The 26,772-nt window shown below is 35.6% G+C and overlaps 2 protein-coding genes across 3 annotated transcripts; one reads left to right on the top strand and one right to left on the bottom strand.

Annotated features, from left to right (window-relative positions):
• Positions 1 to 238: 238 nt before the first annotated feature.
• Positions 239 to 2,772, top strand: LOC129942355 (uncharacterized). The gene is made up of 6 exons (XM_056051232.1): positions 239 to 484; positions 545 to 648; positions 706 to 1,916; positions 2,136 to 2,343; positions 2,404 to 2,488; positions 2,546 to 2,772. The coding sequence occupies exons 1-6, from the start codon at positions 394 to 396 to the stop codon at positions 2,587 to 2,589; spliced, it is 1,743 nt and encodes a 580-aa protein (XP_055907207.1). The 5' UTR covers positions 239 to 393; the 3' UTR covers positions 2,590 to 2,772.
• Positions 2,609 to 26,373, bottom strand: LOC129942354 (titin). 2 transcript variants are annotated; one of them, XM_056051231.1, is made up of 13 exons: positions 24,280 to 26,373; positions 21,269 to 24,208; positions 20,106 to 21,202; positions 19,809 to 20,030; positions 18,485 to 19,734; positions 18,359 to 18,413; positions 17,802 to 18,300; positions 4,749 to 4,812; positions 3,953 to 4,676; positions 3,734 to 3,893; positions 3,462 to 3,665; positions 3,052 to 3,398; positions 2,609 to 2,988 (listed from the first exon to the last, which is right to left on the bottom strand). In XM_056051231.1, the coding sequence occupies exons 1-13, from the start codon at positions 26,051 to 26,053 to the stop codon at positions 2,809 to 2,811; spliced, it is 9,516 nt and encodes a 3,171-aa protein (XP_055907206.1). In that variant the 5' UTR covers positions 26,054 to 26,373; the 3' UTR covers positions 2,609 to 2,808. The 2 variants fall into 2 exon arrangements, with proteins under 2 accessions (XP_055907206.1, XP_055907205.1); XM_056051230.1 differs by having other exon boundaries at positions 20,106 to 24,208.
• Positions 26,374 to 26,772: the final 399 nt, after the last annotated feature.

The raw sequence follows: 26,772 nt of genomic DNA, 5'->3' as shown, positions 1-26,772 counted from the left end.
ATAAGAATTTTTTAAATTACTTTAGTATTCCCAATGCACTTAAGCAGGTATGGGGTTTATTTTGTATACGGTTTACCTATTTGCATGTAATTTCAAGTATGGATAAACTTATCTGCCCAAACTATGTTTGAAGTGGGAATCAAGAATTTGCAACAAATATCTATTGAAAGACTATAACAACTCATTGCCAATGTTTAAATGAAATTGTCCTGATAGTAGTTAAGGGGAAAGCCCTCAAAACTTGTAAATAAAATTATAAATGTTGTTTGTTTGATCGATATTTCTCTCAGTCTTGACATACAAAAGTTTCGTTCTAAAAGCTAAATTAAATTTTGTATAAACATTCTATACTTAAAATTTACCGTGCATTTAAAATTAACTTAATTGCTCTTAATGGCTAAGAAAGGAGGAGCCCAACAATTGCAGGCCGAGATAAACACTGACGAAGAATTATACAAGTTCCTTGAAAGACCAGGAGTTCTAGGTAAAGAAGATTGATTTTTCTTTTTTCTCCAATGTACCTGACATGAGCTTTTAAATACAGTTCTAGATGTCTATTCGGAATGGTGCGGACCATGCCTGGCAATGGTTGGTAGTTTAAGGAAGATCAAACTAGAACTAGGAGGAGATAATCTTCATTTAGCTATAGTAAGTTACACCATACACAAAGGCTCTATCAATAGTTTATAATTATTTTTCTTTAAGTGCAAATCCGATACCATTAAGGCTCTTAAACGTTTTCGAAACAAAAGTGAGCCAACATGGCTTTTTGCATGTCAAGGAAAGTGCGTCAATTTAATGTTCGGGACAGATGTCCCGTGTCTTATGAAGCTAATAGCTGAGGAATTGAAAAATATAGGAAAAACTGGCCGAACTTTCTACGACATAACCGAACTTCAACCTGAAGAAAGAGCTCGAAGGGATGTCATAGAAAAAGCTTTAGCTGAGGCCCATCAAAAAGAAGTCGAAGAAGCTAAACGTGAAAAACTGGACTATCTTATGTTTGTTACCGATGAAATAAGGAAAAACCTACCCGACATGGGGGTAACAATCTTTGGACCACATGTGTCTCGTGATGTGTACAAGAAACTCATGGAAGTAGCTGAAACCCAAAAGATACAATGCAAGGATCGACGAACAGGACCTCTTTTGCCAGAACACTTTGACATAATAAATTTTGCGTGTGAAAATCCTATAGACCCAGAGGTTCTAGAGCATATGTACAACAAGGACTTGCTCATTTGCTTTTGGAAAATCTCAGACACTGATACTAGAGCATTGCCAGAAATTTTCATAACTTACTCCCATGAGCTAACTCATCCGAGGAAAGTCGTCTTGGAAACTGGAGAAATCGACCCAGATCATGTTTTGCCTCCGATACTCAATCCTCTGGAGATAAAAATTGCAAAGAAATTTGATGGTATGCCAGAAAAGGAGAATCCTACAGCTCCTCTTGATAATATAACAGAAGTCGACGACATTCTTACTGAACTTGTGGGCGATGAGCCACTCCCCGGCGAAGAGATTGAAGAGAACGAAGAAAACGACACTGAAGAAAATGATACAAACAAAAAGCCTGAGGAAATTGCATCAGTTGCCTCTACAGCTGCGTCTACAGATGCACAAATAATCTTGGTGCCACCAATTTGGGTACCAACAGATGTTCGAACTCATGCAACGCTTATTTACGTTTTCTTTCGGGCTCAAGCTGCGACTTTTCTACCACCAGATCCCGTTCCCGATCCACCACATGTTATAATGGCATTCGATGCATACAAAAAGAAGGACATCTTTGAGATTGTGCAAAAGAACAAGAATGACGTATTGCTTTATGGATTCTTCACAAGCGATAATCCAGACAAAGCTACATTGATAGCTAACTCTTTGGCAAAGTACGACGCCAAACCACCACAAATGTAAGTTTTTGGAACTTATTGTATTTTTTTAAAAGGATTTCCTATTGTGAAGGTTTTAAAACTTCTAAAAGTATCTTCGAACACAAGTTTTTCAATTGAAATATATCAAAAATCACTCTGGCGTATACGTCTTCTCTTTCCCTTTAAGTTTTAACTAAAAAAGTTCCATTATTTACTCAACTTAATTTTTCTAATACCGGCTTTCTCTTTTCCCTTAAGATCTGACAAACTTGTTCTTAAAGTAGCAAAGAGGACTAGCCATACTATGTTAGAATTTGGTGTTTATGGTCCTTCATATGTTAGTGCTAACACCGTTGTTGGCAAAGAAGAAGCTCTAAAACTCTTCCCTGAAGGCTATGTTAATGTCGAAACTCCTGAGGAAGAAGAACCTGAAGTTGAAGAAGAAACAACAAAGAAGAGGAAAAAGGTTAGTTCCAAAACAGAAATAGTGTCAAACCTTTCCTAACCAAATTTATCTGTTTTTCAGTCTAAGTCAAAACCTGTAGAAAGTTCAGAACCTGATAAAGAAGCTGATGCAAACGTTTCCACCCCTGAGGGTGAGGGAAATGAAAGTAATTTAAAATAAATGTTAATAAACAAATAAATTAATTTTATTTCCTTTCCCAAAGCGCAAGAATCTCCAAGGCAACAAGCAACAAATGAAGAAAACTAAAACGGAGTCTTTTAAAACATTCTTTTTTTTCTAAATTTTATTTAAGCTTTAATAATACTTTTATCCTCATTAAAGTAACCTGTTTATTTGTATTTGTTATCGGCTAAAATTGCAAATTTTATTAACAATGAATATTTATATATATTACAATAAAAAAAATAAATTAAAAAAGATAAACTTAAAGTTACTATTTTAAAATGCTAAGATTCAATGTCAAGCTTAATAATGTGAATCATGCAAACTGACTCTTAGTAGACCATTTTCGTAGCCAACAGCTAACACATCGCATGCGTTTTTATTCTGATTGAATCTTATTTTACTAATCCGCATTAGTCGATGTAAATTTAATGGCGGTACCCGTTTGGTATTGTAATATTCTGGCTTATTGCATCCTTTAATCTATAAAATGGGAAATAAATTCATTCAAATGTTGAAAAAAAAAACATTAAACTTTAAATTAACCTTTCGCGTGGGACCAAAAACAATTCCATAATGATCCTTGAAATCCTTATCGAACACTCGCATTCCATCCGCTGGAATATGAATACCATTTTGGCTGATTTTCTCACCATTCAATTGGACAATATCCAATGTGGATATATTTTTTTCATCGATTTTTAATCTTTGAGAAACATCCAAGACTGCCTCCCTTAGAGGCGTCACCTGGACATCTCCGTTGTCTGCTCCCGCAGCAAAACAATTTCTCCAAATATTAAAATGAATGTCTGACACTCCGGTGCAGAATTTTTCAAACCTACGAATAGCAAACATAATGTACATGGGACTGAGGACGCTGATGACACATCCATCTAAAAAAGAATAATTTTTCAGTAGGAGTGAATTGAAGGATGTTCGAAAAAGTAGTTAATTACTTGAAGGCATTGTATCGCCAAGACCAAACATAACATTCTCCCAAGCAACTGGCCAATGAATGCAATTGATTATATTTATTGTTACTTCTACACGAAGTAACATGGGCTGAGTGATGTCTCGCAAATCGTAAATCAGCAATTTTCTGGTTGAGTTCGAAGCTGCCAACCATCGAGGACCGTTCATGTCATAGTGCAGTGCCATATCTAAAATATGCAGGTTTTCATATTTCCGATCACTTCCACAACTTCAAATCAATTAAATAACAACTTACGCATTAATCGATCTTCCACTGTCCAGAAAAATGAAACCGGCGTGAACAACTTGCCTTTGTTCGAATCAAATCGATTCAGATTACCAGGATCGTCGCTTATATCCCAGATGCCGACAAAACCATTTAGAAAACTTGCAACAATAATATTGTGGCCAGCGTTCTGTACGAAGTTAATTTTTTAAATTATTCATCAAAAATATTAAATTTGAAATTTTATACCTGTGACCAAATTATACATGTACACTGGGAGTTGTACATTTCTGCTGAATCCGTAGAATTGTCCAACACCTCCAAATGCAGTTCCATCGAAGATTCCAATTTGACAATTGGAAACAAATCACAGTCATTTTTGTCTACCTTCAGAGGTAGGGAGTAAATTTTAATTTCAGTCTCTATGGTGCCTACAGCCAACATTCCTAATCTATTCATTTCCGGCGAATATCCACCACTTGGCAGGAATTCCAAAGCGTGTATTGGACCCTCATCGATGGCTATCGCATAGATAATTTCTGCCTTGATTTCCGTCGTCGTCGCCGGTGGCAGGCTTATGTCGAATTTAAAAATGAAAATCAGCGATCGACTACGTTTTTGATTTGAGAACCGCGTAAATTTATCAAGTCCCTTTCGAACTGTCACAGCTAGGTATTGGGTATTGGAAGGCGGATGAGGGTCAAGGGGTACCCAAGCGATATTCTTCACTGGACCGCCCAAATAAACTATATATTCACCGTTCTCCGACATCCCATGCAGCCGTTCCAACTGTTTCCATTGATCAGCTTCGACTTTGGTTTCACCCAAGGTTTTGACAAATCCATTGAACCGGTTGTATGTGAATTTCATTGAATCTGTCGACCTAGGAAAGTATAATTCTGAAGCCTCCATATGGACATAATTTGCTTTGGCGAACGTAAATAGGGGTTCGAGAGAGTAATTTGTCTCAATGCTAAAAGTGAATTGAAATTAAAAGTTTTAATTGGGTAAATGTTAATTTTAGGAGAAAATCTTAAGTACTTACAAAATATCGTAGAATCGGGACACAATGTCTTGTATATTGGATATTGAGCATCGATCAGGAACAACTGTAAAAATTAAAATAATAAAAGTAAATTGAAATTTAAATTAAAATAAATAAACCAAATTCAATGAGATTTTCCTGAGAAATTAAAAAGATTGATATTAATTCTTAATTTTTGGATAATATGTCCACCATTTAAGTACAGTCCAAAACTTCTGTCCGTTTGACTTAGGCTGAAAGCTAACTAGGATCTATGTTTTTACGTGCAAAGTATGAAATGTTTGCAAATGACTGGATAAGGGTCGAATTTTTCACACCTTTGACTGAACTTACTATCGGCTTCTTCACGGGAACAGGTAGACAGACTTGGTGGTCTTTGTTCTACAACTTGAGACCATGCTTTTGGTATGAGTTGGAAAAGTTTTCTAGGTTAGGTTAAAGTAGCCTTCGAGGATGGAGTTGGACACACACTTAGGCCAGTTTATTGGACCTTTTTCATATCACATGAAACTAGGCTTTTTTATGAGCTCAATGAAAACAATTTGAGTCCCTTACGAAACGTGAAAGACTGATTATGTTCATGTGATTGAGATCGTTATAGAAGAATTTGTCTAGATAAGTCTTGCTTGTTTGAGCTAGACCAGGGCATGTACAGAGGAGGTAAAGAACTGTTTTCTCCTCCTTCCATTCATACAGATTCTGCAAAAGTCATTTGAGAATACGCCTAGCCACGTGGTGTGTTTCCCTATAAGAAAGTGCCTGGTTATGGCCTCGATTATCGAGGTTAAATACGATCTGCTTTTAGATAGCAAGCAACTTGAGGTGTAGGCCATATGTTTTTCGTCACCTGACAATGGTGGATGTTTGTCTTATTTATAGTGGCTTTCAGCATTAGCCAAACGTGATATTACAATTTCCTGGAATGTCTCTACGGCCCGGCACCAACAACAGTGAATGTTAAACTGTTGTGGCATCTCCATTAGAGATGATCGATAGTTATCGACTATTATGAAGTTTGTAGAGACAGAGTCCAGAGATTTGATAGCAGCCTGTATGGCTGAGAAAATAAGGATATCAGATGTTGATATCACGTTTTCTTTAAGGTATGACAAGACTTCTTTTATCGTTAAAATTTCCACCTGTTTTTGATTGGGAAGACGGAATGAAAGTCTTAGTCTTAGAGGTTCGAAGTACAAGCCTCCATTAAAACCGTCATTTGTTTTTGAGTTGGTAATTACTGCACTTTTTTTCGTTAGCTCTCAGTTTATAATTTGATCGACGTAAAATTTTTGAAAGACTTAAAATTTGAAGCTCCTTGAAATCTTGTTTTGCCAGTTTTTAAGAAACTGAAGAACATGGGCTTTAGTTTGTATTTAAATAGTTTTTCATTCCTTTGCATTTTATCAAATAAGATCCAAACATAAAAAGCATCGAAATGATACCATAAGGAAAACAAACGTCTTTAAAAAGTTGTAAATTGGTTTGTTGCTTAGCCAGGAAGGTAAATCAATACAAAAAATAGTGCATCGGATCTTTTCCACAGTCTATTTCAGAACTTAACGATATAAAAAAAGAAAGTGGGATTCATAATGAAAAGAAAAAGGAACAAATTTGGAGACGTACGATGACAAGCTTCTTTTTCGACTAATCATTAAAAATACCTTCTTATGTTATATATATATATTTGGAATATATATATATATATATTATTGGAATCTCTTAAGATTTTTTTTTTGAGAGGCCACGAGAAAAGAAGTCAGCGGAAAAACTATCAGAAGAAGAAACATCACAAACGAAGTAATGACCCAAATGGCCGCGCAGCCGTATATTAAAAGCTATAAATTAGTGCAAAAAATTGTAACTGAAAGACTTAAGTTTGCTATTGAACATAATAACACAGGATACGTCTTATTGGAATAAGGTGGAACTACATTTTTTGTATTGTTAGTTTAACATTAAACAATTGACAATATTATAAGTTAGGATTTTTTATTTTGCTGCCGTGAACGAAGATGGTTCCTTGATTTCTGTTGATTCTGGTATACTCAATCAAACAGTTTCCATCTTTACTGCCGAGGCTTTTGCCATTCTGAAAACAATAACATATATCTTCAGACAGTCTATCAGTCATAAACACTGTAAAATATCCTGATCACAATACTGCCATAATTGACAAGATCCGAGACTATCATATCAGCAAACCAAACAATTTGAAACCTTTGAAAGCCATATGGGTATAAAAGGTAATGAGGTGGCAGATTTGTTCGCAGCGCAGGCACATCATGATCCTGTCTACTATTTTGAACCTACCAACAAACTCGATCTATTACGCTACATAAAAAAAAAGCTTGAACTTAAACGCTTATCCGACTGGAGAGACTACAACCACCACTATTCAACAATCAACACGAAGAGACTTAAACCTATCTTTTCTGTCACCACAACAAAAACTTTGACACTAATTGTCCGTATTGTAACGCTCGCATCGAAACGCTACACCAAATTACCGACCTATAGCACTAACGTCCCTTCTTTCTAAGGTCATGGAAACGCTGGTTAATTATCAGCTTCTTAATGACCGGCAATACGGCTTTCTTAGCAATAGGTCCACTGGTGATCTCATGGTTCATCTCACCGCACAGTGGAACAGATCTTTACATCGTTTTGGAGAAAGTAAGATTATTGCACTTGATATTTCAAAGGCATTTGATAAAGTCTGGCAACTTGCTCTCTTATCGAAAATGCGTGCTTTCGGTATCGACGAATCTCTTCTTCGTTGGATTAGAAATTTTCTTTCGAACCGTTCAATACAAGTTGTTTTGGACGGATTCAAGTCTGAAACTCATAAAATAAACGCTGGTGTGACCATCGTGTGGAATTTAATGCTTCGAAAACGCAGTGCTGTCTTGCATCGTTAAAGCGAGATATACCGTCTTTGCCACTATCTATGAGTGGCACTTGCATCAACGAAACGGAAAATCTTGACATCCTCGGAATGTGCATCAGCAACCACCTTTTGTAGAGCGATCACATACGCAATGTTGCCAAAAATGCCGCAAGATGTCTAGGTTTTTTGAAACGTTGCAAGACATTTTTCTCTCCGTCTGATCTAGCTACAATCTACAAAACCTATATACGTCCGAAACTTGAATATAACTCTCATCTCTGTTCTGGTGCTCCAGTAACTTATTTAAGCCTTTTGGACAGTATTCAAAAAAGAGCTTTTAAAATGATTGGTGACATTAACATCATCAACTCGTTTACATCACTCGAACATCGACGCAAGGTTTCTTGCCTCACCCTTTTTTACCGTTATTTTAACGGACTATGCTCTAGTAAAATAGCCAGTTGCATTCCTCCCCTTAAATAATTTAACCGTAATACCCGCGCTTCTAGGAATGCCCATCAGTTTACCCTTGAGCCCAACTTTAGCCGTACTATGAAGTACAGAGATTCTTTTTTTAGCCGTACTACGCGAATGTGGAACGCCTTGCCACGCTCTATCTTTCCCTGTCATTGCAATGTTCAGAAATTTAAAACCAATGTACACCGACACCTCCTATCCAACCCTTCCCTCTTTTCCTAATGCTCACACTGTGTCTTTGGCATATTAAAGGTATAAAAAACACTTTTAGTGTTTGCTAATTATAAAAAAAAAATTCCATTTACGAAGCCCTACAACACCCTAGTCAAGAAAACATTCAAAATATACATATTTTATTCAATAAATTAAAAATTGACACTTAACTTTTCATAACTAACATTTAAGTTTACCTCAGAGCCAGAACTTGTGCTCGTTTTTTGTATATTAGCATTATAATTTTAATTATATGTAATGAATTATAATAACAATAATAGGATTTTTTCAAGGACGGAAGAAAATTAAACCTTAAAGGTTCAGATGAATGAATGTAATGTAGAAGTATTTTCTTATAAGCATACTGGAGCTACTCTAAAGCATGGCGTTGGGTCGGTCATGGTATGAGGAAGTGTTACAAGTTCTGCTGTTCAGAACTAACATTTTGTGGAAGGTAAAATGTATCAAATGGCTAACATCTATATTTTAAAACAACATTTTCGATCGATTGTCAGTGAGCTCGGAATGCAAGACAATTTCATCTTCTGACAACTACCTGAAGCACTGATCTTATACAGCAAGCTCATGGGCCCTAAGGTATATAATACGCACATAGTCCAAAGTTTCAGTACAGCAGATTTCTTTTTGTTGATTCTAAGATAAAATATTTATTATAACAATACTAGCTGATCCGACAAACGTTTTGTTGTCATATAAATAATTTCTAGAAAATATGTTGATAGAGATAAAAAACTTATTGTAAGTGTGTAAGGATGTGGTATATAAGCACCCCACTTATAATTGTCCGGGTGAAAAACATGAATTGCTCAAATCTAAGCCGCAGACAGACATCGTTTGGTTCTGAGACTTATTGATAGTCATTGCAAATGCAAATCTAATTGAAAATTGAAGGCTTTTGAATTGAATTGGCACTTCTGTGGGTATAATACTGATTCCCGGTATTAATATATTTTCACCTTAAAATTTGCCATTTAGAAATATGGCTTCGATTACATTGTTCATTAATTTTTTAATTACTAAACGCGTGCCGTGTTACGAAGCAAAATTACCGAACATCCAACCTTAAGTTGTAAATTATGCGGTGGCATGCCTGGTAAATCCAATGAGTTTAAAAACTCAAACAGCTTCGGTAGCATCACAAACCGTATTAATAGATTTGTACGACACCAAGTCATCTGGTGACAAATGTTGTATCTTGAAATTTAATTTGTTGACATCCACATTTTTTGCAGCTAAAATTGCTCTTTCTGCCAGCCACTGCTGATTTATATATTGTCTGTGTACATCGGGAAATATCTGGTCAACGAGAGCATCTTGTAAATCAATAACCGTGCAAAAATCGACCGGTAATTTTATGCATGCAGTTTCATTTGTAGTAACTTTTCCGTCGTAGTGGCAGTTAAATATTGAATCAGCTATTCGGCCTCATATTCTAAAACTAGGCTGCTGTACGGAGACTTTTTTGACTACGCGTATATTGGATAAATTGGGACATCGAGTTGCTCAAAAAACTTTAGACATCCAAATATGTTCTGAAGTATGCTAAAAACTTGACTCTTCAATACATCTACGCCTTGAGGAAACCATTAAATCGAAAGGATACGCTGCTAAATACTAAATATCCTATTATGTGATTATGGGTGAGGTGTAAACTATGCTGTTTAATTGCTTAAATTGTAATTTTAGCTTCTTTATAATAAAAAACGTATTTAAATGTCATATACAATTGTTATAAAATTTACACTCTTCATACATTTTCTTGGAGGAAATGCATTGCTAAAATGTATATGTACATATGTGTTGTTTCCGATTAGTCGTGGAAACCACCGTATTTAATTTTTCTTCTTTGGATATGCGGTAATGCTTTAAAGAAACAATGCCTCCTGCAAAATACGAAGGACTCTTCTAAAGTTAAAAAGCATATTAAAACATTACTGGAGATTTAGATTTTCTCATAAAATTTCTCTGTTGCTTAGAGTTATTTGTAACGGACATCTTCCGGTTTTCTTATTTTTATTTTTTTCATTTTTATAACGTTGAGTAGAATGCTTGCGGAGCTTTGGTTTTCTTTAGAAACCTCACTATTGGATATATCTCTAAAGTACAGTGATTGCAGTGACTGCAATTGTTGTTAGGTGACATACAGTAATGGACAAAATAATAGAAACAAGCTTCGTGTTCATTCCTTTTAACATATATCAAGGTATTTGTGAAGAATATATTGCTTAAATGCAACATTTTTTTTTTAAATAGAATAGTGGGAAATAATGATACCTACAAAGTATATTTGTGATTATTATGTTGGGTCATCCTGGAAAATATAATAGAAATAAAATTAAATGGTACTCTTTTTGTAGCAAGAACATAACTTAACGGTAAAAGTATTCAAATTCTTTAAGTATTTTGTAGTGGCACTCTTATTTTTAATAACTGCCTCCACTGTTCGCCCCACCGAATTCGGCACATGTCTTTACAGGTGCAGGATGTCTCTACACTCCCTTTGAATTTTCGACCACAACTCGTATTTGTTTTAGGTTTTACAATCTCCGACCCTTCGCTTTAGGATGCCCCTTAAGTGTTCAATTGGGTTTAGGCCAGGGGATTGTGATGGCCATTCCATAACATTGTTTTTATTTTGTTGTATGTATTGTTTAGCCAATTTTGAAGGGTGTTTCGGGTCATTATCCTGCATGAACTCTCATTTGATTAGCACCTTCTCTTTAGTTAATGTTAGCATAACTGAATTTAAGATTTGGACATAATCCACATCGCACATCTTATCAAATATTGGACCTACACCAGATTCTGAAAAGTACCCTCAAATCATTATATTCCCACCAACGTGCTTCACTGTCTTTCTTTGTGTATTTTGAGTTAAACTTCTTGTCTTTTGGCCTTCTCACATACCTTTTTCCATCGGAAGTAAAAAAAGTGATCTTTGTTTCATCCGACGTTATTCCAATAAGAACGGTGTAAGTGTTTGTTTGTAAAGGGAAGTCTTTGTATAATGGTTTCCTGGGCTACTTTGACTCCTACCAGGAAGACTTGCTTCTATAAGTCGGTTTCTTATTGTTCTAGCTATCGCTGGCCCTTTTTTGAGTTGTCTTTAAGAAAGAAATGGTTTCTTCTTATTCTTACATATTCTTAACAATAGTGCTTCGAAAACGCAATGCTGTCTTATTTCGTTAAAGCGAGATATGCTCCCATTGCCATTATCCATGGATGGCACTTGCCATCCTTAATATTCTCGGTATGTGTGTCACCAATCACCTCTTGTGGAACGATCATATACACGATGTCGCCAAAAATGCCAGAAGGTGTTTGGGTTTCCTTAGGCGATGCAAGAAATATTTCGCCCCTTCTGATCTGGCTGTTATCTACAAGACTTATATACATTCAAAGCTTGAGTATAACTCCCATCTCTGGGCTGGTGCTCCTGCAACTTACTTAAGCCTCTTGGATAGTATTGAACGTAGAGCATTTAAATTGATAGATGGTAATATCATCATTAGTACATTTACTGTTGCATTCCTCCCCTTAAACAGTTTAACCGTAATACTCGCTCTTCTAGGAATGCTCATCAGTATACATTTGAGCTCAACTTCAACCGTACTGTCAAATACAGAGATTCGTTCTTTAGCCGTACTACGCTAATGTGAAATGCCTTACCACACTTTGTCTTTCCTAGTCATTGCAATATTTAGGAATTCTAAACCAATGTGCACCAATATCCTTTTAAACCCTCTCTCCTCTTCCCCTCTCTCCTTGAGTGTATGCTTATTAAAAAAAAAAGTGTATCAAAACGCGAAGAAGTTTCTCTTTTTTTCCTCTGGCTTCTTCTTTAGGCGTGAATGTAAAGTTTCAAATACTTTTTTCTTCGCACAGTTTAAGTTGATGCAATTTTAACCATCACTTTTCCAGCTTGTCCTAGTTTTTTCATCACTTCGCATTCAAAATAAGTACAATGTAATTCACGACCATACTTATTAAAATTTTAGACGACTTTTAAAAATTTAGTTAGTATCGAAAATAAAATATCTGACAAACTATTAAACAAACTCAAAAACCCTATTTGCATAAATTAAACCCTTAAGTTAGAATAACAGTTAAAATAGCTTCTTTCTATTATTTTTTCCAGGCGAAATCATCATTGGCCTCAAACTTTGAGAGCATTTTTAGGTACGATTAAATATTGAAATAACTACGACAAAAGACTTAGTTGCTAAAAATAAAAATATTGTGTATCGAACATGAAAAAACGTGAACACCTACATAAAAAACACAGATAAGACGATAAATTCCCTTACAGAGCGAATTGAGAGAATGGAATCCCATCACTTGGCTGTTTTAATTGAACTTAGGATGACATGACATCCACGAGCGACGCTCCGATCCAAAAATACTCAATTACCAAGATCGGAATCTCAGACTGACATTTCGGTTTGCCTACAAGCTAAGGACACATTAAATGTGAGAAAGTGTGCGTGAAATGATGCAAAAACCAAACACATTCTCACATTTAGTGTTCCGGCCCATCAAAATGCTTCATTATAGTCTGCAGGCACATCTACATGCTTTATTTTGAATGTTTTATGGCCTCGTTCAAAAACTAAACAATCCAAACCAACAGAATCTAAAGTGCTGACATGGTCTTAAATTGGAATATTTGTATAGCTTAATTTCATTCCAAATAAATGTTGTAAATGTATATTATTTTAAATAAAACTGACCAAATACATATGTAATGATTTTTTAGTGCTGTATTTTATATTTTTTATACTCAAATATCTTTAGAAAAATTAAAAAAAATAGGCTTCAAACTAATTTATTCTCACAGAAAATATTGTTTTCGACATTCGACACACATTTTTTTTAATAAAAATCCGTTTTTTTTCCATACAAATTAAAATATACAACAAAAAAAGTACGGAAAATTGTTAAAAATTGATGTTCGGTTTTCGATGTCTCGGGAATAATAGAAGACATTGACTTCAAATTAATTTCATTCATCAATTCTTATTATTTTTTTCATTATAAGCAGCATTTTTACTAAACATATCCTTCAAACAATAATAAGTATACTTGAACTTTGGTAATTAAACATTTTTAAGGAACGAATGAAAATTATATTATGCGTTAAATTGTGGGAATTTACTAAACAAATCTTCTGTACGTCAAGAATAAACATTCAAGTCGAATGCATGATCTTTTGAATGAGTTGTGCATAAATTCAGAACGGTTTTTGACATTTTAATTTTGTGATAAATGTCAAAATTTGCATTTTATTCGCTCTGCATTCATTAAACGGGTTCGCTATAACCGTTTTGATTATTTTTTTTAAAACATTGATGTTCCTTTGATGTGTTACATAGTTTTGTTTGATAGCAAATACACGAATGTTATGCATTTTTTCGCTTATAACTCTTTTTTTTTTAAATGTAATATTTACTAATCAAAATGAAATTGAAAAATAGTCCTAAACTTAAATTATGGAGAAAACTATTTACATACTTCGATTAATTAATTTAATACAGATTTTAATTGCAAAATAAATATTTGGGCCGTTCATTAACGAAAATTTAGTAGAATTCAATAAATTGCGCTCGCACCCTTAATTTGATGGTTCTTCGAACGCATCTTTGATACAATAATTCGAGGTTAATTATAAAATTTGAAGAATTTCGTAGTGATTATTCTAAATTAGTGAATTAATTACAATAAAATGATGTTGAACATGTTTTTTTCAAGACAAAAATGTACATTGGTTCGCTATCAACAAAATGACTGCAAAATTAAAACTTAAAACTGACTTTTTCATCGAAAAAAGTGAAAAGAAAAACCTGAAAAAAAAATATTAACCTCCCCATTTTGTTTTTGCTTTGCAAAGTGCCGCTAGCCCACGGCATCGTTTTTTTTTTGTTTGTTCTCACATCTATTCATGGACTAATTGTCAAAATTACAAATACAACAATGTAAACAAACGGGTTTGGGAGAGTGAAACGTACGAAAGATTCCGATCTTGGTAAATGGAGTATTTTTGCTAAAATGTATACACGCTCTATTTATGTTAAAGAGAGCGAAGAAGGAGAGACAATACAGGCAGTCAAAAAGAAGAAGAATTTCACCAGCACTCAACAGGATGAACCAATTTTTATTGTATGAAATATTATTACTTTTACTATTACTAATATTACTATTACCTTTCACTCTTTCTATTTTTCTTCTTATTATGCTCTATCTTATTTTCCTTTCTCACCAATGTATATTTATTATTGCTACCATATGGAAACCTTTTTGTAAAAGTTGTTTCTTTGTTCCCCATTTTTTATATGTAATGTACGTTACTTAGATCTCGCCTTATAACCTCTCGTTTCAGAGTTGAGTGACCGAATGGTGGCCTCCATAGGATACACCAGTGATGTTATATTGAGCTATGTTAAAAATTTTGAGTTGGTGACGTGACGGTTTCAAGGTTGTTCATATCAATGCTCAGAGTTTGATGAAAAAGATTGATGAATTTAGATTTGTATTTCAGAAAGAAAGAAAATAAAGAAAGAAAGATGCAACGTACTCTCTTAGTGGATATAGGATCTTCCATTCTGATAGGTTTAACCACGGAGGAGGTGTTGCTATATATGTTAAGGAAAAACTTATCTGTAAGAAGTTATACTATTCGTCACCCGGCTCTTCTTGCGAGTATTTGTTTTTGGAGGTAAAAGGCAATGATGGTAATCTTCTCTTGAGAACCATCTATAGACCTAATAGGTATATCGATTTGAAACAAATCTATAGAGTTACTGTTAGCTCTTCAAACATTATTATGGTACCATATAACTGACAAAAGGCTAATTGAAAACATGAGATCCTTCGACTTGCATTCAGTGAACAATACTCAACCCACCCACTTTTCCCAGTCAACCTGTACGCTACTAGATCATTACTATGTAAGTGAAAAAGATACAGTAATGTTATATTATCAGCTTGAAACACCAGTTTTTTCTAGACATGATCTTATTTTTTTGACCTATCATTTCAATTCAAGTGTAAACCAAGTGATTTCTAGAATTCAGTTTAGAGATTTTAAGAATATCAATAAAACACATCTTCAAAATTATATAAACATGATAGCATGGAATGTAATCTTCCTAATGCCTTCGCCAAATGATCAAGTCGTGTTTCTAAACTCAAACATTAATATTTTATTTAATCGACACGTCGTTCCATTGAAAGCAAAAACTAGAATCCGCGAAAATAAACAATGGTTTACAAGTAGGATTAAAGAACTTATAAATCAGCGTGATCTAGCATACCGACGCTGAAAACGTTTCCTTGTTAACGAGCTCTGTGAGTTGTATAAATCATTGCGAAATAAAATAGTTCAAGAGGTTAGACGCGCAAAACTACAGTTCTACTTTAACCGTCTAGATCTAAAATCGGATAGTCGTAAAATATGGAACAACATCCGCAAGCTAGGAATATGCAAACAAAGAAATAATTTTCCAGCTGAATTGAATATTAATGAGCTAAACAGTAAATTTATTTCTACACCTATAATAACTCTAAGAGACCATGCATCTCTTGATACCACACCTCCACCTTCTACAGACACTTTGTTCAATTTCGATTGTGTGAACGCCTTAGACATAGTTGAAAGTTGCATAAGTATAAAGTCCAATGCCACTGGTGCTGATGATTTGAATCCTATTTCCATTAAAGCTATTCTTCCTTTGCTTCTATTCTATTTTACACATGTAAATATTCAATCCTTACCACTGGCATTTTCCCACATCATTGGAAAAAAGCAAAAATAATTCCCATCCCCAAAAACTCGCTTTGCAATGAATTTAAACCAATTTCAATACATCCTTTTCTGTCTAAGGTCTGTGAAAGGATAATGATTCATCAGTCGCAACAAACTTTTAGTCGATTTTCAATCAGGATTTCGTTCGAACAATAAAACGGCACTAACTAAAATAATCGAAGACATAAGGACTGAACTTGATATTGATAATGTAACTCTTTTTGTCCTATTAGACTTTTCAAAAGCATTCGACATGGTGAATCACTCGATACTTCTGAATAAACTGCGTCACAGATTCAACATATCTTCAGAAGCTATTAAAGTACTTTCTTCCTTTTTCAATGATAGAAAGCAAGCCGTTTTCTAAAATGGAAATCTCTCCGATTTTCTTCCGGTTCAACAAGGAGTTCCCCAAGGATCAATTTAGGCCCCCCTTCTATTTTCATTATATGTGAAGAAAATCGGTTTCATTATAAATTTGTTGATACATTTTTATGCCGATGAAATTCAAATTTACAAAAGCTATCTTTTGGGTTTAATTGACGACTGCGCTTTCCCCCTGAACCAAGAACTAGAAAAGATATCCTACTGGGCGTCTTGCAATGGGTTGGTTCTCAACGCGAGAAAATGCAAATGCCTGGTTATATCAAGAAAAGAATTAGACTTAACATACTTTCCTTCCATATTTCTAAACCAGAACCCATTAGAATTTGTAAATTCCAGTAAAAATCTAGGAGTAATCTTTAATAAAACATTGACCTGGAATGTCCACATTAACCAATTAGTAGGTAAAACTTATGGAACGCTTAAAACGCTGTGGACCGCCCAAAACATCACTCCATTTAAATCCAGACTAATGCTGGCAAGGACCCTTGTAATACCTGTTTTCACTCATGGATGCGAAATTTTTTACAACTGGGATTCCATCAGCAAAAATAAATTAAACATACCATTCAATAGTATCAGTCGATACATCTTTGGGTTAAGAAGGTACGACCATATTTCACATTTGCAAGAGATTCTGCTTAGTATGCCTTTTAAAGACTTCATGAAGCTTCAAACATTGATAATGTTTTTTTTAAATCTTGAAAACACGTCAACCAGCTTATCTGTTTGAAAAATCCGAATGTCAACATCGAACAGATCGACATCGGTAATTTTGCCAAGCTTTTCGTGTTTGACCTCAGAAAGGCAATTTTTCATAGCTACATGACGCCTCTGGAACTCACTTCCAACTCATTTGCGGGATATAACTGATGTGTATATTTTCCAAAAAAGTATTAAAATCTTCTTTTCGAACCAAAGCAACTAACTTAGCTTAGCTATCTTCTCTTCTTAACTTTAACTAACTTAACTATCTTTTCTCTTTCATTTCTTTTTAACGTCAATTAATATTTTATCATTAAATTATTTTTATTTTCTTTTGTTTTCGAAACCAATCCCATATTAAGACTTCTACCAAAAATGTACCGTCATAAACTTGTTCCTGTTATTTTACAAATCCTATTCGAATAGTTTGACAACATATTTGTTGACTTTACTTACACATGCAAGTGAAAAAAATTCAACTCAAAAGTATCAAATATCCCTATTATTATGGACACAGCTGTAACTGAGTATTTTATATAATGATATAGTGGATTTTTGTACTTACGCTTTTTGTACTCTTTAGTTGGCGGATGTTTACTCTGAAAACCTCTCCGTTTTGCCTTCGACTTTTTCTTCTTTGATCGTTTTGCTTTCCTTTCTCCATCTCCATCTTTATCTCCATCTTCGTGCCCACTGCCTGATTCATTCCCATCATCATCATCATCCGTCCCTATAGACTCCGATGAATCTGATGAGTCAAATTCCGCATCACTATCACCCTTGTCTTTTGGTGCCCTTGGTGTGTGTTTATCCACGACATGAGATCGAACCACTTCGATATTTTCATTGTAAAATTTACATCTCACACAAAAATAACCAGCTTTTTCGAAGTAGGGACAGACTTCCTCTTGGTAATGGTCAATTAGATCGTCGATTGCTGTCGCTGTGAAACGACATGTTTTGCTGGCACAAAAACCCTTTCCAAATGAATTGATCTCCATTATCCAGCTTTCCTTGATTGATTTAATACTCCGAATGTTTTTACTTGGAATGTGTTTGATAAGCTACGAAAAAAAGGTTAAATTTTTGTTGATTTAGAGAAAAAACAAAAAGAATATTTACATCGTCGGGTACAAATTCAGGGGCCTCATCTAATTTCTTCAACTTTGTTTCAGCCCTGAAAGATTAAAAATTTACAATTTTATACTTGGTTTTGTTTAAATAATTTGAGGTAAGAAAAAACCCTACATGATAACAGCCTTTCTCTTCAACCTTCCAGTGTTCGATAGAACATCATCGGCTGTCGTACCTTCTGGAACTTCGGCATTTTCAACCTTTGCCTCTTCCAGAACTTGTTTCAAATAATCCGAACAGGACCTCTTGTGGGTTAGGTAGGAAGATTTGGTATAATTCCTCTTACAATATTCACAAACAATTCTACTCTCATTGATTTCTGCTTCGGTCAGACAACACTGCTCGAGATGCATCAGAAGTCCAAGAGCAGATCGTCTGAGAGAATTACACAGACGACAATTTAACCCCTTAACCTTGGATATTTTGTAGAATTCAAGAAGAAAACTGAGAATAGACCCCCGAGAGTTGATATTCAAAGGAGGTGGACGCCCTACAACCCAACCAATTCCATAGTGGGTGCTAACGTGTTGAATCCATTTCTTTTTGGGTGTGTAACCCATGCAAAGGGCACACTGTACATCGTCAGGGCCGATGGGTTCAGTTTGAAGACTAGGATCAACGAGAGGCTCATTGCTTTTGAGTTCCTCTTTTTTTCGTATCAAAAGTAGCCTTGGATTGAACTCGTAGTCATCTTTGTACTTTTTCTCTTTTTGGGTTTTCGGCACCACAGGTACATTCGCAGATTCATCTAAGGCGTATTTTCTAGGACGACCAGGTCTGCGCTTAACTAGCATCATATCTTCATCTAGGTGAGCTATTTTGGCTGGAGGTTCAGCGGTTGCTGGTGTTTCAGGTGTTGCAAGAGTGTTTTCTTGAGACACAGATCGTTTTCTTTTCTTTGAGGCAGTAGGAGTATTCTCAATGGGTTCTTTTTCAAGCCCAACTGATTGATTAGTGCCTTTTGGTTTTCTGCCTCTTTTGGGTGTTTTGAAATCATTTTCATTAACTGCTTCTAATTTTTTGGGGGTGTCTTCCAAGGAAGTCTTCGCAATAATGATTGACTTGCGATGCCCAGGATTTATATCTTCAGTCGAGCTTGGAAGGTTCTCCTGCAAGGTTTGTTCTACTATTGGAGGATTCTTTAATTTGGGTTTTCTTCCTCTTTTAGGTTTTTCTTTCTTATCTGATGCGTTGATACTTTTGTCTATCACACTCACATTGGTCTCAGTTGTAGATATTTCTGCATCAGGTACCTGCTCTTCAACGTGCTCTTTGTCTTTTTCGACAGGAGCTGATTCTGACAAGTCTTTAACTCTGCTTCGACGTTTCTTGGGAGGAACAGATGCAGTCGATTCCTTAGCATCCTTTCGTGGTTTAAAAAAAATTGTTAAATAATAAAGAATTGTTAAATAATAAAATTTAAGAGCTTAAGACTCACCTCTTCCTTATCACACACATCGTCTCTTGAACCACTCTTTGCAGGTTTTGATAGCCAATTTTTCAAAGACTTAGCTGAGTTTTTCTCCCACTTTTGCTTCTCTGGTTTTTGCTTCTTTGCGCTGCCACTTTGAGATTCTTTAAATGATTCTTTTATGTTATGTTTTGGTTTTACTTTGCTAACCGCAGGTGACTCAATAATGTTCTGAGATTCCATATCCTCCTTGAAAAAAGAGACACAGGAATGAATTCGTAATTCTTTTTGTAAGGAAATAAAATAGAAAAAGAAATATCTTACCGACTGAGAAAGTCTCAAAGATGTCCACTGCTGACCTTCTTCGATTTCTTCCTCATTGAAACCTAAGAATTCAGACCTTGGTTCTGATCCAATTGCACCATCTTTGGGTACTTTTTTCTTGAATGGATTTTTCGCCTTGTTTTTGCTTGGTTCTTTTTCAATATCTCCTGATTTATTGAGAACTGCTGAATATAAGGCAGAACTAGGTTTAATCTTGGCCTCTGGAAGTTCTTCTGTGGGTTTGGAATGGGTTGCAGCTTTATTTTTCAGATTATTTGAATTTAATGCAGAATGTGGTAAAACTTCATCTGATATTTCTGAGTTTTCAGGAATTTCCTTTTCTTTGTCCGCAAAACTTTCTTTGTCTTTCTCAGGTGTTGATGATTGTTGGTTTTGTTTTTCTTCCTCTGTAAACTTTTTAGAAAGGACAGAAGGAGATTGTTCAGAACTTCCTTTGTCTTTTTTAGATGTTGATGATTGTTCGATTTGTTTTTCTTCCTCTGTATAATTTTTAGGAAGGACAGAAGGAGATGGTTCATTTTGCTCAACTATAAGTTCGTTGTCCGTCAAAGGCTTTGAACCAAGGTCCAAAGAAGGCACAGAAGATGGATCTGAAGAACTTTCCTTAACGGCGATTGATTTTTCTACAGAATTTGAAGAACATTCTTTAACGTTTTCAGATTGTGTATCTGCAAGAATGGTATCGTGTGGTGATTTCTCAGAATCCACTGAAGAATTCAAAGTCTTTTCTAGTTCCTCCTTTGATGTCGCCGCAGCATTTTCTGCCTCCGTAACTGTATTGATAATTGCTGACGTCAAATCATCATCGAATTCCTCAAATCCATCCATATCATTTGAGGTTCTTGAACTTTCGCAGATTGGAGAAAATGATGGACTTTCAATGTGATCCAAGTCAAACATAAGATCTTCAAAAGGAGGAACAATTTTAATTGGTTCTTCTATGGTTTTTAGTGATTTCTTGTTGTCTTTTGATGATTTAGCTGCTTCCGATCTTGTTGTTGGTGATTTGAGGTCATCAAACAATGAATCAATAGGCATTGATGGTTTTTTGGTAATTTGTGATGATTCTGTATGGACTGCGTTAGAATATATGTTCAAGACTTCAGTTTGAGTTGATTGCTTTATTGGTGACTCTTTATTACCTTTTTGTCCAATGTCAATTGTTTGTGGGGTTTCCACGAACTCCGGATGGCTACAAGAATCAACTATTGATGTTTTCTGTCCCTCAGAAAATTGACATTCGTTTTGAGCGTCCGGTCTTATTTCTGATGATTTGAGATGTTCAGAAGACATTGAAATAATCTCCTGTTCTTTTACTTGAAGACCTTTGTCGGGTCTAGATTGGCTTTCTTCAATTGGGAATTTTATAGAACCAGTGTCTTCGTTTGGATTTTTCTGTGGACTTTCAGTAATTGGTTCCGTGCTTTTGATAGTCTCATTTTCACCAGGATTCAATATTGCATCATCAACGTTCTTTGAAAGCGTCATGTCTCCTTCTTTTGTAGATACAGATGCTTGTATAATTCCTTCAGTTAACGTTTGGATATTTGTTGGTGGATCCTTAGCACTAAGAGGAACTTTCTCCTGGATACCTGGCATTTTCCGTTTCTGACTTTTACTGTGTGGAGTGTTTGAAGGTACATTCTCCGGTGTATCCACTTTGTCCTTAGAATCTGGCATTTCCTCCTCATCTTTACTTTTTGAAGTGTTAAGAGAAAATTTCTCTGGTTTTTCGACCTTATCCTTAGAACTCTCTGGGGTTTCCTCGTTACCCTTACTCTTTAAAGAGTTTGAGGTAATTCTGGATTTTCTTGTTTTTTTCTTCGCATTTTTGGAAGAATCTTTCTCAGGGGCTATAATATCGATATTCTCATCGGCAGAAGGCAACGTTTCCCACGAACCACCAAAATTTGAATTTTTTCGAAGCACAGTTGTCGAAGGTTGAATGGTATCATCTTCAGTTGTTCGCGCTGTAGATACTTCAGCAGCATCTTCTAACAATTTAACATCTGACACGTCTTGGCTATGTTGATCAATGCTGGAAGATGGCATTTCTTTGGATTTTTCTTCTATTGTTGGTTGCGTGACTTCATCAACTGCTTCCATCACTTCTTGTTGGGGGAATGGCTTTTTTAACTTCGGAGGCCTACCTCTTCTTTTTCTCCCTTTTGTGTTAGTTGGAGTATCGATGTTTGTTGAATTCTCCATAACTGCTGAGTTGTTAAGGATTTCTTTAGGCTCTGGAGAAAAAGTCTCTTCACTTTGCACCATTTCCGATACCAAATTTCTTGCGTGAAACTTTGTTTCACTTGGCTTTGGAGTAAATTCTTCTTCACCTTCCTTTTTAGGTTCGCAAATTATTGGAGTTTCCTTGCGTTTTCGAGTTGATTTTGTTAAAGGCACATTTTGTAAGTCACTGGTCGTATGAGCGGGTATATCTGAGGAATCATTTGAAACTATAGAAATTTGGTCACCACCGAACTTTCTTGACCTCAAGGATTCTTTTCGTCTTCTGAGAATTTTGGTGGTCGAGGTTTTTTCGCTAGAGACATTTTCCTTTCCCACAGTTGGTTGGACGTTTTCGCTTGAATTCGATATTTCACTACAAATTGCATCATAAAAAGGGTACTCTGACAACGAAGCCCCTTCTCCTTCTAAACTTGGAGTTGCAGCTTCTAATTCTTGTGACTTTTCTGTCCCGCAGGCTAACTCGAATTTTTCTACACTCTCGTGGAACGCATCAAGTTGTGAGATCGGATCTTTTAAAACATTTTTCTCCACTTCAATGGCAATCAAATCATCAGTATTTGTAGGATCTGAGTCAATTTTAGGGCACTGTGTTGTATCTGTATCTGTTTCCGTTCCTTTTCCTGTTTCTGTTCCTGTTGCAGTGTCTAGCTGCATTTTGTCCTTCGCTTCATGTTCAACGCATTGGCTATTTACTTGAGGGATTGATTTTATAGAGGGAAGTGATTCAGAAGATTCCAATAACTTTGCGGTTAATCTTCTCTGACGTTGAGGTCGTTCTGCTTTAGTTGCTACTTCTATGTCAGCCGGGTTGGTTTCCTGAACACTTGAAGCCTTTACAGTTGAATCAGCTGAATCCAGGAGCTTAAACGAAACTTTCCTTTGACGCTGCGGCCTTTCAATTGAAATCGGCGCCTGTTCAACAGTTTTATCCACTGATCCTTGAAGAGGAGGTGATTTGATTCCTGAACGAGATTCAGACGATTCTATTAACTTCAAAGACATTTTTCTCTGCCTCTGAGGTCTTTCCGTTTTACTACTTGTAGGTAATTCATTCAAAATTTCGTCAGAATCTTTTGAAGCCGAAGGAACCGATGATTGGTCAGCACTTTCTTCTGGAAGCTTTTTAATATCATCTTTTGTTGTACAAGGAGTTGATTCATTAGTAATGGAATCGGTTAATCTTTCTTTAGTTGATACTGGCTGAGTTGGTGATTCTTCTTGTGGTTTTTCTGAAGGTTTTTCTATGATTCTCTCTTCAGGTGGTTTTTCAGCAGGAGTGGGTGGTTTTCGACTTTTCTTCAGTTTTGGTATGAGCACTGGGATTGGTTTACTACCCTTTCTACGGGTACTTACTGGAGGAGTTGAAGGTTTATTTATTGGTTTTTGAACTGATTCAATCGATGACTTAGGCAACGAAGAAGTTTTTGAGCTCACACTGATGGGAACAGATGGAAGCTCTTTCTCTTCGTCTTCTGTTGAACGAAGAGTTGAATTTAAATCAGTTTTGGCTGGACAACTATTTGTTTCTATGGAGCCTTTAGGTGGTTTGTCTATCTCTGTTTTTGAAATGGATTTGCTTTCTTGAATTGTTTGTTCCTCCTTGTGTAGCCTGGATAGGCTTTTTGAAGCATCCAAAGTGGTCTCATGCAGCGTCTTTACAACAAGTTGTTCATTTTTGTGAGCACTTCTTTCCTCATTTTGTGATTTGCTTTCATCCAAGTCTAAAACTTGGTTTTTTGATGTTTCTACAACATTTTTGGAACTCGTCTCTTTTTTTACAGGAATCTTCTTTTCATCCTGAGAAGGACTTTTTACTGCAACCGCTTTTGAACCTTTAAATGACAAAGAATTAAAAACATTAAAATTTCAACTTGACACTTTTTTGTAAAGTTATTTTTATTACCTTGATTTTCCTGTGACGATGGCTTTGTTTGTGTCGTCATCTTTGGAGATGCTTCCTGCTTTTGTTGGAATAGAGATACCAAAAAACTAGTTGCATCTTCACTGCACTCCTTGGTCAAAATATCCGGAACCGACTTATTTAGGGATTTATTTTTTGGGCTCTCCGCAAAGAACAAAGAAAGATTGTTGATGAAATCAACAGCTGATTCCTGATGCTGGTCTTCCACGTCCCTCGGAGGAGGACTCGGTTCTACTACTACTTGTGACATATTAATATAAATCGATTCTGCTTGATTTGATTCAGAAGATATCCAATTCTGGTCGAGTTTGTACCGTTTTTTGGGTATTGTAAGAGCAGTGGGTGTTTTTTGTGTCAGAATACTCAGATCGATTTTCTCTCCGGGCGATAGGACTTTGCTCTCAATGACTTTGGGCAAGGATTTTTGGCGGATGGGTGTGGAGGAGCTGACTATTTTCAGACTCGTATCAGGTGTGACTGGAAGTGATTTCAAAGGAATTGGCGATACTGAAACCATATTTGTTGAAATTTCTAATTCTGGGACCAAGGATTCTTCTTCGCTTGGAATAACTTCAATGATAGTTTCTTTTAGAGATTTGTCTTCTTTTGGTGGAGGTTTAGAAGTGACAATTTGTACTGGTGTGTTTTTGAGAGGTTCACCGGCATTGCTTTGAGTTTCTTGAAGATCAGACTCTGAGGCATCTTTCTCTTTGTGAGACACCTTTCTAGGTTTCTCTGTTTTTTTAGTAGCTTCCTTTTGTTTTGTGTTTGTAACAGCTTCAGTCACATTGGTCACGGTTTTGTGAAGATCAGACTCCGAGGCATCTTTCTCCTTGGTAGATTCCTTTCTTGGTGTCTCTGTTTTCTTATTATTGGATTCTATGTGTTTTGTGTTTTTTAAACCTTGAACAACATTGATCGCGGTTTTCTTGGGAACAGAATCCAACTCCAGATTACTCTTTTTGGGAGGTTCCTTTGTGGGTTCCTCTGTTGATTTCGTATTGGATTCTATGTGAACAATTACAGTTTGTGTTGTTGTTTCTTCTGGTTGGCTGACAGGGGCTGAAATCTCCTTAGGTTGATCTTTGCTTTGAGAAATATTCGATTTTTTCCTCTCATAGCATTTGACTTTTACTTCTGGTTTAGTCACCTCTGTTTTTGGTACAGTTTGAGGCTTCAACGATGCTTTGGGGAAGACATCAATTTTCTGTGGTTTCTCGACACTGGCATCCACAATCTTTACCTCAATCGACTGTTTGGTCTTCTGTGATTTGAGGACTTTTATTTCGACCGTTTGGGTAGGGGAAATCAGGGAAGAAACTGGGAACGACGGAGGTGGCATCAGTGACTTCAATGTTGCAACACATATTTTTGGCTTTGCTTTCCCGGCTTGTTTTTTGTCCGAAGGTGAAAGTTTTGGCGCCGCCGCTGCTTCATCGACAGATTTTACATTTTTGACTGGGGTTTGTGGGGATGCTGGTGCAGGGGCTGCATCTTTCTTTGAAAGAGCTTCCTTTAGCTTTTTATTGAGTATACTCTTGGCCGCTGCTAGTTTACTTTCCTTTGCCTTGGGTTGCGTCTTCTTTTTGGCTTTTTTCAGGGCTTCTGCCATCTTGACATCCAGCCCAGCCAATCTCAGCTTGTTGGGATCTATAACCATGATTTGTTTTATAACACGCTGAGAGCCTCCTGCAACTTTAGGTGTCAACACGGGCAGAGTTGTCTCTGCCTCATCGCCCTTCTTAGGTGTTTCCATTCTTATCTCTTGTGGTTTTATACGTTTTTGTGTCGTATTGAGATATTTATTTAAATAAGAGAATGCTCTTAGTGAAGTAAGTATAAAGTTTCTTGTAGTTGAAGAACGCAATAGCTTGTGTTTTAAAAAGGATAAAATTAGAACTTAAAATTTAATCTAATATAAATAATTAGTTTATAGTAGAATTTATTAATTATATTCCACATTTCATCAGCACAATATTCTATAATTAAAATTAAAGAGTTTCATAAAGAAAAAGAACCACACCAATTTTTCTTTTTCTTTCAATTTCAGTTCAGTAGACAAGACACAAGATAGAGTGGGAATTTTTTTGCTAATTTTCTTTTGACACTCGAAAATTTGACAGATTTAACGAAAGTTTGGAAATGTTTTTAAATATTGTTGTTGGTAGCTTAACGAAATATAAACATGTGCGAATTATTTGAAATGAAATGGAAACATTAAGTTGGGTGCAGAGTGAAATGTAAGAAATACTTACGCTGCATCTTCATGAACAATTAAATGCCATTAGGGAAATACACAACATATTAATTTGACATATGTATGTATATGGTTTGATAAATATATAATATATAAACATGTTAAAAACACAGCATTAAACCAAGAGCCCAATTAATGTAATTAATCGAAATACAAACCAGAAAACAACCTAAAAATGTTAAAAAAAGACCAACGAAAGTTCGGGAGAGAATGAAATA

This window comes from Eupeodes corollae, chromosome 1, assembly GCF_945859685.1.
Source record: "Eupeodes corollae chromosome 1, idEupCoro1.1, whole genome shotgun sequence".
Lineage (NCBI taxonomy): Eukaryota > Metazoa > Arthropoda > Insecta > Diptera > Syrphidae > Eupeodes > Eupeodes corollae.
Note: the sequence above shows the minus strand (reverse complement) of the source record. Positions and strands in the feature narration are given on the sequence as shown.